At 36.0% G+C, this 12,465-nt stretch overlaps 1 protein-coding gene across 8 annotated transcripts in view; it reads left to right on the forward strand.

Annotated features, from left to right (window-relative positions):
- MIPOL1 (mirror-image polydactyly 1) overlaps positions 1 to 12,465 on the forward strand; it is a 182,934-nt gene that overhangs the window by 28,041 nt on the left and 142,428 nt on the right. For 5 of the 8 annotated variants that reach the window (XM_050975875.1, XM_050975876.1, XM_050975881.1 and 2 more), the window contains 2 exons: positions 948 to 1,080; positions 2,317 to 2,396. In XM_050975875.1, coding sequence (XP_050831832.1) covers positions 1,076 to 1,080; positions 2,317 to 2,396 — 85 coding nt within the window. In that variant the 5' untranslated portion in view covers positions 948 to 1,075. Of the gene's footprint in view, positions 1 to 265; positions 404 to 947; positions 1,081 to 2,316; positions 2,397 to 12,465 lie in introns of all 8 variants that reach the window. The other 3 variants (XM_050975880.1, XM_050975878.1, XM_050975879.1) reach the window with 1 other exon arrangement.

Raw genomic sequence — 12,465 nt, forward strand, 5'->3', positions numbered from 1 at the left:
CTTCTCTAAAGGTACATATTGAAGGACAAGTAAGTGTTGTGCACAAGTCAGCTACCTATTACAGCATTTGTGTTCAGAGCAACCAGTTTAAATACTTAGTGTCTGCAATATTTTGTTTCTCTGTATCCTAACTTTTTTTTTTTTAATTATGAGGAAATAATTTGGCACACCCTAGGAAGCCTTAAAAATCTTTCCATTTTACTTTGATCCATAAGTGACCTTAATCTGATATCCACCATTTTTGTTTTCTCTATGTTTAAACCAGAAAATTCCTATTAGTTAAGTGAACCTATTTCACCTATGAAGACAAGGTCTGTAAAATGCGCCTCTTGACTTCAGTCATAAATTTTTCCTGTGCCATAGTCTATTATTTCCGGGAGAGGGCAGCATTTTCCTATATCAGGTACAGAAAGGCACATGCCCTGCTTAGACTGTCAATGTTTCTTGTAATTACTCCCAGTATATTTGTTGCTTGCTTATGAATTAACTTGCATTTATGGAACTAAATCATTCCAATCATTTAATTACACCTGAGGAGCTGAACTATAATTGCTTGCTTCCAGCTAGGATCTGATATGGCTTGAGCAGTATTAATTTGGTGTTTACTTTTCTGAGTGCTAAAAGCATTAAAATGATTGTGCAATGGGATTACATTTTACTAATTGCTGGCATTCATTAGCTGGGTAAATGGCGAGGAAGAATGACTGTATATTGTGGAGGGATAAAATTATGGTTTTAAATAGTATATTACTAGACACATTAAGGCCCTAAGACATGTTTTAAAATACTCCAGAGGTTATTAAATACCATATTTTCTTCATGTCTTGCTATATGAATATCTTATTAAAATACTGCAATTATTATGAACCTTTTTGTGCAATATGTAGGGAAATGGCTTCATTGACAGAAACCTATTTCTTGATATTAATAACCCTCTATATTTTCAGCTAATCCAAAAGTAAATGAGGAACTTAGGAAAAGATTGCCAACTTCAAATCAAGAGTTACACAGAATTGAAGAAGAAGCATACAGCTTCATTTGAGGGATTCTTTTAAGAGACTCAGTGTTCTGCGATATGAGGTGAACTTTTTATTTTTTGTTAAGACCTAGGCACAGCAAATCCTATGCTTTTTTTTATCATGCAGATTTATAGTCAACAACAAATATGTGCTAAATATGTATTTCTTGAATGTTTGGTGTGTGTTGGTGTTGAATCTTAAGTGTTTGTACAATTAATTTTTTTTGCAAATTTAAATATAAAAATGAAATAATCTGCTTTTTTTGGTGTTGTATGGCAAAATAATTTCTCCTGCTGCTTTATTATTTAGGGTATGTGTCTTGGTATAATTTGCTTGAATTGTAAAATATGTACTTAATTTTTAAATTGTATCTCTTACATTTTTCAGCACAATGACAACTGTCTGTTTTCATAATCTAGTCACTGCATCTTCAAGGCACATGTATCTTTTTTAAAAAAGTAAAAAAAATGTAGCAGGGAAAACATACAAAATAAACACAATGCATAGTTAAGGATAAAAATTTTTCTATGTACAATATTTTTTAAGAAGGTGCTTGAGTAAGTAATACAATTTGTGGTAAGCTTACTATGTTACCAAGATTACAAACTTATTTAGACTTCCTTGCGATACAGAGTATAATTGAATTTTTAACACATAAGAGAGCATATATTTTAACACCAAAAATGTTGCATGGTAGACATAACATTTTACTGTAAGTCTTATTGGAGGTTACTTTTTGAAGATCTTTGATTATATGAAATATTGCAACTGTGTAATTAACCATAGTGTGAAGCAATATGCATGCAAATATTGGAATGCATTATTTAACTGTTCAGAAAGAACTTCAGAGTTGGAGTGGTCATAGACCATTTTACCTGTATTTTATCTGGGAAATTCAAAGTAGTGAGTGAAGCACATGCCACTGTCTGTAATAACTGCCAAAGTGAGCAGTCTTGTTGTATGTAGCAGAACTGCTTGGTGTGATTTGGGCTGTGCTCAGTAATGTGTACTTCCAAGACCAGACTCTAGAAGAAAAAAACAAACTAATAAATATTTCAACAAAGACATCACATGCAACAGAAAGCTGAACCAAACAATTATAAAAATTAGATGAGTGAAGAAAAAATATTTTACTGAGAAATATAATTTTTCCCTGGCTGTTAAAGTATGCAGACTTCATTGTGCTGCTATAAATATTTAAAATAATTTGTTTTGTAAATTTTCTGTCAAATGAAGGCAAAGTATAGGTGTATGATATTGTTTCAAGTTTATTTATCTAGAGTTTGTTTTATTTTAGCTCTGAAACCTTCAAGCAAAAAATGGACTCAGTGCCAGATCAAACAAGTTCAGAGGAACAAATGGAGAACTGGTCAAAAGGTAGGGACTTTTAAGATATTAATAAGGAACCTTAGGTGTTATACCAGTGCTAGGCAGTGACTGGAATGTGTTTGTTCTTGCTGATATATGACTGACTTTGGGAGAAAAAAAAAAACAAAACCACAACCACATACTGCTTCTTAAAAGAACATGGAGTAACAGGAGAGCAGCTACATGAATATAAAGCTTCACCTTTATTTTCTGGATTATTGAAAATGTTTTTGTATAACTTTCAGAAGACTTGTTTAAATTCTTAGTCTATACATTGCACTATACTTTCCAAACTTTTTTTTTTTAATTGTTAGCAATAAATCTGAAAATCTGTCTTAAAGTAATTTTCTTCACACCGGGCTTGGGTATGATTAAGCCATCTACTAATATTAATGAGTTTCTCATTAGTAGCTCAACTGAATGTAGACAGTAAGGTAAGGCTTGGAGATAAAGGTGACCTTGGTTAGCTTGGAGCTTCCCCAGTTGATGAAGTTTTCATCTACATCAGGATGCAAGTATCTTTTTGTATTTTCAGTTGGTTGACCAGACATAATTGTTCTCAAATACATTCTTCTATGTTTCCTGACAGAAAACTGAGGGGAAAAAAAACCCCACTGAATTTGAGAGTCCATTACATGACTGACTGACTGACTGACTCTGTAGAAGAGAATTTTCAGAAGTAGCTTGTGACTAGATTGTGACATGTAGGAGGAAGGGAAAGACATAAAAAAGAGATCCTCACTTTAGGGTGGTTTTTTACTGGTAAGTGATTATGTGTAGGTTAAAAAATCCAAAATGGAATAGGTGTGTTAACATCAGAATTTCCCTCAATATCCAAACCTCATAGCTTCTTGTACATTTCCTTTTTCTGAGTTTTATACTATATATTCTCTCTCAAAAGATAATAAATGTCAAGTTTCTCATGGAGAGTCTGTTTAGAAAAAAGAAAAAATGCTTCATTTTATAGGTGATACTTTTCTTTCATATGTAAAGGAATTTCTATCTATATTATTATGTAAAATAAACTACTTATAAACCACTTTTAATTTATGGAATTTTGAGCTTTTACTGAGTGAAGTTCTGAAGTTTTTGAATCATATACTCTGTAAACAAAAATATTCATGGTGGTGTAAGTTAGTGGAGAATTCTGACAATTTAAACATGTAATGGCTTAATCAGGTTTAGTATTTTTAGACCTTTAGGGGTCAGCATACCCTAAGAATGGTTCAAAAGGTTAAGTTTTCCAAAGTAGGCAAATGAAACTGATTCTCTGTGAAATATTTTCTGTTTAATTGCTAGAAATTATGTTCTGCTACTGCTCAGAGATGTTTTTGAAAGTGAGTAGTTACTGAGTTTCATGTGTATTATTTTTCTGATGCTCTAAGTATTTTGTGCTGTTTAAACAGCTTCTTCTTCCATGCTAACACTTCATGTATCCAACAGAAGTTGTTATATTAATAAAAGTAAAATTTATACACTTTTCTTTAGCATAATCATTAATAAGTCATGTAATTATTTGTGCTTTTGCTCCTGGGAAAGTTAGAAAAAGGGATTATGGGTAAATCTGTCATCATACTGGTATGGATGAGAAAGGATTTTTTTTCTAAGAATTTAATTTTGGTATTAACAGCTAAGTTATATTCACTTATCATAAAGGTAAGAGGTCAATTTCAGCAACATCCTTTTCAGTATGTGAGCTTGGTAGATTTTCTAGTGCATTTTCTCATTGTATTACTTAGCACAGCAACTTCTCCTTTTCTGTGTAAATGTGTCTGCTGAGGAGTGCACTATTTTGTGTCCTGCTTGCTCTGTCACCTTCATGTCTTTCCTTTGTGCAGTTAGTACTGTACTGCATTTAGAGTTTCCTTTCTTGTAACTTGGAAGTTTAAAAGCTGGGTTTAGAATAACCCTATAATTTTTAAAAATTTAAATTTTTAGTAGCAGACTGAAATATTGGAGATTACATTATTTGTTAACAAATAAGGATGGTAAAGCAAATACAAGATTAAATTTATCTGACCAGATGAAAATGCAGTCAAGCAATGAGAATTTTAAAAAATCGAAAAAACAGATACAAAGTGGTAGGTTTATGGCAGTTATGTGGGATAATGTGTAACCTGTTAATCAATGTTATAAAATAAAATACTTGAAAGGAAGGTAGTGTTTAAGAGGAATGTATCTGAAGTGTTTGAAAGGTGAGATTTTCTTTTTAACTTTCCGAGTTGTTTGGAGTATAGTTGCCTGTGTGGATTGAAGACTTTGTCACTGTTCTCTACTATTAGGAGGAATTAAAGAACAGTTTGTGTGCAAAGCTTGTTATTTTGTGTTTGTATCTAGTTTAAATGTACTCTTTCTCTTGTTTTTAATAGAGAGTTAATGCCTTTTTTCATTTCCCTCTAAGGATACTTGAGAGAATGTACCAGGAACATTGGCAGCAGACCAGTGAGGACTGTGCTCCTTAGAAATGAAAAATATTCAGGATCCAAGCTAGACAGTCTAGAATAGTATTCAATTATGAAATTAAACTTGTATTGGCAACTAGGTGCATATCTTTGCATTGCAGTGATGGTGGGTGTGGGGAAGCACATTTCATTGGGGTAAGGGTTGTTACTTCAGTAGGGTTTCCATGCATGATGGGAGCTATGCAAACATTAATACTGTGAAAACACAAGAGGGAACCTGAAACTGGGTGGTTTCTTTTATATGTTTAGGACTTGATATGGCATTTTTTCAGAAGCATTACCAGGATTGGAAAGTGGTGAGTGTGCAAATGCTGGAGTTAAATTTGTCTCACTTGGCTCATGAACCATGTTTAATTAGGTGCAGCTATACTCCTGTATTATACAGTCTTTAACTATTGTAATGTTTTGGCTTATTTCACATTTATGAGCATCCATGCTTTAAGGATAGGGCAGAAATTAGGAGAAGTCTTAGAATTTTACGTTTTGTTTGGTCTGTTTTGACAATAAAATTAGAGTTTTGCTGACTCCAGAACTAAAATAATTGTATAATTTTTATTTTTAAATTCCTAAGACAAGTTAATAGATTGATTTTTTAAATGGCAAAGTTGTTTGCTTTCTTAAAAGTTGGCTATTATGTTTTTCAAGCATAGAAATAAATATTTATATATTGCTAAGCCATTACTTGGAGTATATACTGAAATGTAAGTCAGTGAACCAATTTCACTTCTCAGAATTTGATGGCAACTTTAGTTATGATCCATGTAGGCACTTTCCATGTATCTTCAAAAGAATGCTTGAAGCTTGTAAATATACTTCAAAATTGTGTGTCTGGAAGCTAGTTTAGGGGAGACTAGCTTTAAAGAGCTGTGATAATGTAGATTGGAACAGAACATAATGTAGATTGGAACAGAACTGCAGAATCAGCTTATGCCAGGAAATTTGTGACAGAGGTGTTTTATCTGGTGGTGAGCTGTGAGTTTTTGGGGTGTTTTACATTCATGGTAATTGAGGAAATGCAGTCATATGCTAAGGTTAAGTAAAACAAATCATCTTTTTGTGTAACCTTGACTGTCTTATTAGAAGTAGAAAACTCTTCTAGTTGTGTAATAGTTTTAATGTACTTTTTTGCAGATTTGTTTTTGCAATATTAATTAAAAGGACTTTTTTGTCTGGAATGTCTATTGTGTGAGTTTGGCACACACAAGATGAAGAAAGTGGCAAGGGTAATATGGCGTTGCAAATGCTCTAGTTGGGTAAAAATGCAGCTAATGGGAAAGGTGCTGCTGCCCATTTCTCCAGAATGTACCCACTACAGCTGTAAACACTCTAAAGTAAATCTAGACCCCCTCTTTCAAGGCTGTAACAGAAGCAAAATGAAGCATACTTGTCAGAGTGAAGTCTATTTCTTCTTTTACATGCCTCAACAGAAGATACTGTGAGCCTGTTCTCCCTCTCCTACCATTTTTTAGCAACAAAGTGCTGTTTACTTGGAAAAGAAAGAAGACCTGAATATTGCAAGGGTGGTTTGTATGCATAAAAATCTACATGACATGCAGAGAGGCAGCATCCTCTACACCCATGTGGCTCAGCTGATCAGTGTCTTCAATGTGTGCTGTGCTTTCAGCATCAAACTCACTGTGTGCTCTCAGATCCCCTTGTAAAGTGCTGAGAGTAGTTGCAGGTTTCTCTGAATGATGTAAAAGGCTGAAAAGAAGCTGAGAGGATGAACTTTCATGAGTAAAACCTAGGAAATGTCTCTAGTGACTGTTGAGCAACACTAAGCATGGAAGATGAAGAAAACCTCTTCCATGGAAGAAGGAATAGTGTGACATAACTTAGAAGATAAGAACGAGTTAATGATAACTGAAAAATCATCCAATACTGCTTGGTCTTTCCTGTAAATATAATCATCCCTTCATGCATATAAATTCTCATCTATTCTTTTTCCATTCACTTTCTTTCCTTGTACATTTTGAGTGGTAGAATACAGCACATTTTTAGCAAGACTGCATGCAGAAAGACTCCTCATCAGAAGCTCAACTAGATGTCCAGTACTTGCCTGACTCACTGCACTGTTGTGAATATGATTTTGTTGAACCCTTAATAGTACGCTCAAAACGTGTAGGGCCTTATCTGCACTGAGGGCTGCAAGCACTAAGGATGGGGAGAATGCACACCTTGAAGTATTGCACTTTGAATCTTAAGTGTGTAAAGTATGAGTGCAGCTAACTTCAGAACGTCTTGAAATGTACTTCACAGAGAGCAGCACTTACTACCACAGTAATTTTTAAGTAGTGCTTCAGAAGGAGCTTTAGAAGACCTTGCACAAGTGAAGGAGGAATTTGGTTATTTTCTTCTTTAGAATCCTTCATTACTTCTATTTTTATAACAGGCGGAATGAGGCTTAAGTTCAAAGCAACAATATTTAAAAATCATTATGAAAAGGTTCTTCAGGGAGTGGGTTGCCAGCTCTTATTTGTGAGTTCACCTGCATCTTTAGTAGAACACTACTGGAGTAGAGGGTGTGGAAGCAAGGTGTCCTACGGCTACTTTATGCAGAGTGATCTTTCTTTTATGTCAGACACTTAAAATTGCAATATTTTCCTTTACTTCTAAAGCGTAGTTTCCTGGGATTTTGTTTAGAACTCTTAATTCAGCAACGCTTTAATTATTTGTGTGTGGTAGGGGAGGTTGAGTACATTTGGATAAGAGAATTTTCGCTATAATTAATGGGCATGGGGAAACATGACCCTGCCTAGATAAAAGGGAGTTCTGGATCATTAAGATTTAGATAATGGAAGGGGGTTATATGTGAAAAGCAATTGTCTGATATGACAATAGCAAAGAACAAATGGGGTGGGAGGGTTTACTTTGTTTTTAGTTGGTTTAGAAAACATAAACACAGCATGCTTAGTAAAACTCCAGCAGACACTATGTTTGGAAATTATGTAATGACTCCATATAGGCTGTAATGATATCCTGAAACCCTGTATTTAAACTAACCTGAATTACAATGAGAGATAAACAGAATATTTACCCATCCCTTATGAGCTGCTGCTGATATGTAAATTTATTCTTCTACTTTGCACAAATATACTTTTGAGCTACTGCTTAAACACTTCAAGGTCCTTAGCCAAACAGTTTTAATGATGCCTCCAGTATTATGAAAGTGTGACATTTGATGAATGCCTTGTATAGTTGTGATATCAGGGAAAGTGTAAACAAAAAACGCACATCAAGTCATCGTGCAACACCTAGATAATTTATAATTTTACTGTTTATATCCATCTTGACATTTTTTATCTGCCAAAGGCAGGTTTCATTTGGAATCTTAATCTGAGATTTATTTGGTGGATCTGGAAATCATAGCTGGAGTTCCCACAGGAAATGGTCCATCTACCAACAGATTAAATGGCAGTCCTGCAGTTGTTAAGGGAGCTCTGCATTTAACACACATGCATACTCATTCAGTCAGCACTGTGGAGAAAAATTAAAGTAGTAACCCAGGTTTAGGAACAATGTAGCTAAAAAGTCCTATATTTGCTGAATGACAAAGGGTTATATAGCAGCATTTCATTTTATTATTCGTGCTTGAATTTCTTGTTTGCTTTGTTGAGTCTGCTGACGAATACTAATAAATGCCTGCAACAATCCAGACGAGAGATGCCTGGCAACAAAGCTATGCGGTGGACCTCCCTGATCTTCTCCAGTTCACAACCTGACCTTTTGAAAAATTGGCTGGGCTAAGCTGCAGAATTTGGGTGTAATGGTTATTGTTAACTCCAGCTTTAGGATTTATTAATTTGTGTGATCAAGACTTACCTATACTTCAAAGTTTCTGAAGACCAAACACAATCATCCATCCATTAGAACTAACATTGTGTTTCAGTGAATCCCACTTACTGTCTGCCTAGTGATTCTGCTGTTTTGATGCATTCAGAATATAAAAATGCTTTTTCAACTGTGAGACCAGTCCAATGAAAATCTGGTATCTTCTCAGAGACTAATATTTTAAAATAACAATATGTTAATGAATTGCAAACGGAGAGTGGAATGCCAAAGGAAATGTCTGATATTTACACATTAATAAATGCATCATGTTTAACTGCAGTGAATACCAATATAATGATTTGCCATGTATTTTAAAGACTGAGTAGCATTTTTCCATTTTAAATATTCAACAGTTTGTACACAATTGCTGTTTAGATGCAGAAGAGGAGGACAAAAGACTTAGTGAGAGAGTCTGGCGAAGGAACATCATGACTAAAATAATCAGAATCCTTGGAGAATTGTAAAAATTGCCTTTGCCACAATAACTGCCAACTGTTCTTAATCTCTTTCTCAATTTATTTCTTTATGAAGGGTGTTGCCAGGGTTCCATACAAGTACAGGTGAATACAAAAGCATTCAAAATAACACAGATGTTCCCCAACTAATGGTTCTAAAACAGAATTCACTATTCTCTTTAAGGAATAAAAAAACTCTGAACCGTTAAACTTCTGAGTTTTCTCAGTATTTTAGCAGACAAAATATTTTCAAGCCTCTTCTTGTTTTGTGTATTAATGTGTTATGGAATATACAGCAAGCAAAAACACTAATGCATAATATAGCTTTGGTTATTCTTATTGCATTTGCAGATAACTTTCACAACAAAGTTGGAATAAGATTATGTTGTTCTTGTTGTTCAGTTTTTTGGACAACTTAAATGCTTAGCTGAAGCCAGAGATCAATTTTTGAGTTGCATAGTTGATCAATATCTGAATTGCACTCTTGTGTTCACCTGACTGACTTCTAAAGCAGTTTTAATTGTTTGGAATTCTTTTTCTTTGCATTGGAATGATACTTAATATAATTTTTAAAAGGCCATTTCCTTTATTCTGCCTAATATTAAATTACAGGAAGTTTGTTTATATTGTACATAGCACAACTGTCTTCCAGTATACAAATACTGTAACCAAACCTTTCATGTGAATTGAAATTATCATAATAAAGAAGTGTCAAAAGATACTACTTTATTTACTTACAATTAATATTTTTTTAAATTCTGTAAATATTAGCCATTCATAAGTAAAAGTGCTATTTTTTTCTTGAAGTACAGTATATATTAGTTTCTAAAACATCTCTGACAGAAAAGGGTAGAATTTGACATCTCTGAGTAGGAGAAAAGAGCAGAGAGGGCCACCAGTGAGGTAGCACAGGCTCCAAGATGCAGTGTGGATGCAGTGCCTTTGACTTCTGCAGTTTTTCCTGCTGTTATGGCGTCATGGTTTAGGAATGGTATTCTCCAGTTCAGCACTCCCACTAAAACCCTATTCAGCTTCTCCCCACTCCTTTAACTGGAGCCACAAAAGGTAAAGATCACAGGTTCAGAGAAAAGCAAATTAATGGGAGCAGCAATGAGACAAAACAAACAGTAACAGCAAAAATACTAATGACAGAAGGTATAGGAAAAGAAACAATTCAGGAGAAAAACACACACCACAGCACAGTCAATAACAGACCACCCTTTCCCCCCAGTAATGGTCAGTACTGGATGGCTCCCTCCAACACATTTTCTGGACCAGAAGGCACCCCGAAAAGAGTCCTCATGAGGTGAGGTGGTATAGAATAATGTCCATGTCCTGGCCATGTCCCCTCCTGGCTACCTCAAAAATTAACCCTGTCATTGCTGGAACTCAGACATTTTCCACCTGATAATCCAAAAATTTTGCCTGTTAGTGAGAATTTCCAAAATCCCTGGGCAATTGGGGTTTCTTATTCAAACCGACTTAGGACTGCTGACACTCAAAGAACAAAATCTTCTGAGACACCAGGAAAGGTATTCAGTTGTCTAATTTCTTCTGTCTCCACAGCACCTATCCCAAAAGCCCAATGATGCTCTTTTGGGTCCTCAAAAAACCCTCTCCTGAGGTAGTAGGGATCAGGTGGTTATTGCTGGCCCTGCCTCTTCCTGCTCTTCTGTGGGCCCTGTTTCCTCTTTTATTCCTCACTAAGCAAACTGATTTAGTCTTGGATTTCTTCTTCTGTATAGGGACAACTGCTACTGGCACAGGTTGCTCCCCTGGTTCAGCTGCAATTTGAGAGGCTGTGGTGCCTGTAGGTCTGCTTTCCTACTCCTCCCCTGGAGGGAGTTCTCTAGTATTGAACTGTGGCCAGTAAAGAGTAGCCAGGGCCCAGCACACTGCAATAAATTGCTCCTCTCTGGAGCTGCCACAGCATTTTCCTTGCAGTGCAGCATTCTGTCACTTTAAACAGGGTCTTGTATTGGTTCAGGGGTGAACTGCCAAACCATTGGAGCAGAGAATTTTCTCAAAAACTGGCCCATTCTTTCCCATATTCTATGCCACTCATGACCATCCACCCTCAGGGCAGATCTCTGAATGACCTCCCTTGAAATCTCTGTAAACATAAATCTCTCTAAATATGGTATAGACTGCACTGAGGAGAAGTGGCCGACTTAGCAACAAGAATATGCTTTCCTTAACATCCAGCAGGAATTAAGAATTCTCAAAAGCTGTTTTAACAGGTCTGAAGGAGGAAAAGGGGGTGAAAAGCTGGGGAAAGTCATCCCTCTATTCTTCCCACAACTGGGTATAATTGTTAATGGACCCCCAGAGGTAGTACCTGAGTAAGGATAGGAGAGAAACACTGAATACACATCCCAAATTACCTTCATCGTCCTTGATGTTATCATGTCATAAGCTGATATCCCACAGTACAGCAACCAAGGAAACCTGATCCCTCTCTCTGTTTTGAAAAAGGTCAGCATGAGGAGCATATATGGGAATACATTCATAATGTATTCCCATATATGCTATGTTATTTATAATAATATATACCTATTTGAACGGCCCAAGCAACATTGTGACCACTGCCTCTGGACCTAATATAACAAATACTTGGATCAGAACTGTTTCTAACCTGTTCTGGGCAGATCTGTTGAATCTCTACCCTTCATGCCTCACACTGGGCTCCAATTACAGCTGTCTTGGTTTAGGAATGGTATTCTCCAATTAATTCTTCCATTAAAACCATGTGCCACTCCCTCTCCGCCCTCCAATTTGAGGCAGGAAAAGCAAAGATCAGGGGTTGAGATAAGAGCAATTTACTGGGTACAGCAATGAGATAAGAAACTGAGCAGTAACAGCAACAATACTAATGATAGAGGGAATAAGAAAAGAAACGATTCACACAGAAACCACACCCCTGATCCCCCAACCATCCCTTCCCCCTTGAACAGGCAATACCGGACAGCTCCCTCTGCCACGTTTTCGTGCCCCGAAGGAACCCTTCTCCCTGGAAGAGTGTTCCTTTCCCCTGCCCATGGCAATGGTGTGAGTTGGTACAGAGCAACTTCTGTGTGCTGGCCATACACCCTTCTGTCTACTGCAAGAATAAAGCCTGTCCTGGCTGAAACCAGGACACATAGCTTGCTCAATGACCTCAATGCAGTTACTTCATCACTCTGTTCCTTAGTCTAAATGGCTTTAAAATGACTATCATAGCCCTTATGCATGTCCTAAAAAAGATCTGTAAAAGTTTCTATAAGAATGTTCTTTCCAAGGCTTATTTCAATGAACATCTGTCTTGCGTATCTTAGAGTGGAGATATCCTAT

Source organism: Serinus canaria, chromosome 5 (genome assembly GCF_022539315.1).
Source record: "Serinus canaria isolate serCan28SL12 chromosome 5, serCan2020, whole genome shotgun sequence".
NCBI lineage: Eukaryota > Metazoa > Chordata > Aves > Passeriformes > Fringillidae > Serinus > Serinus canaria.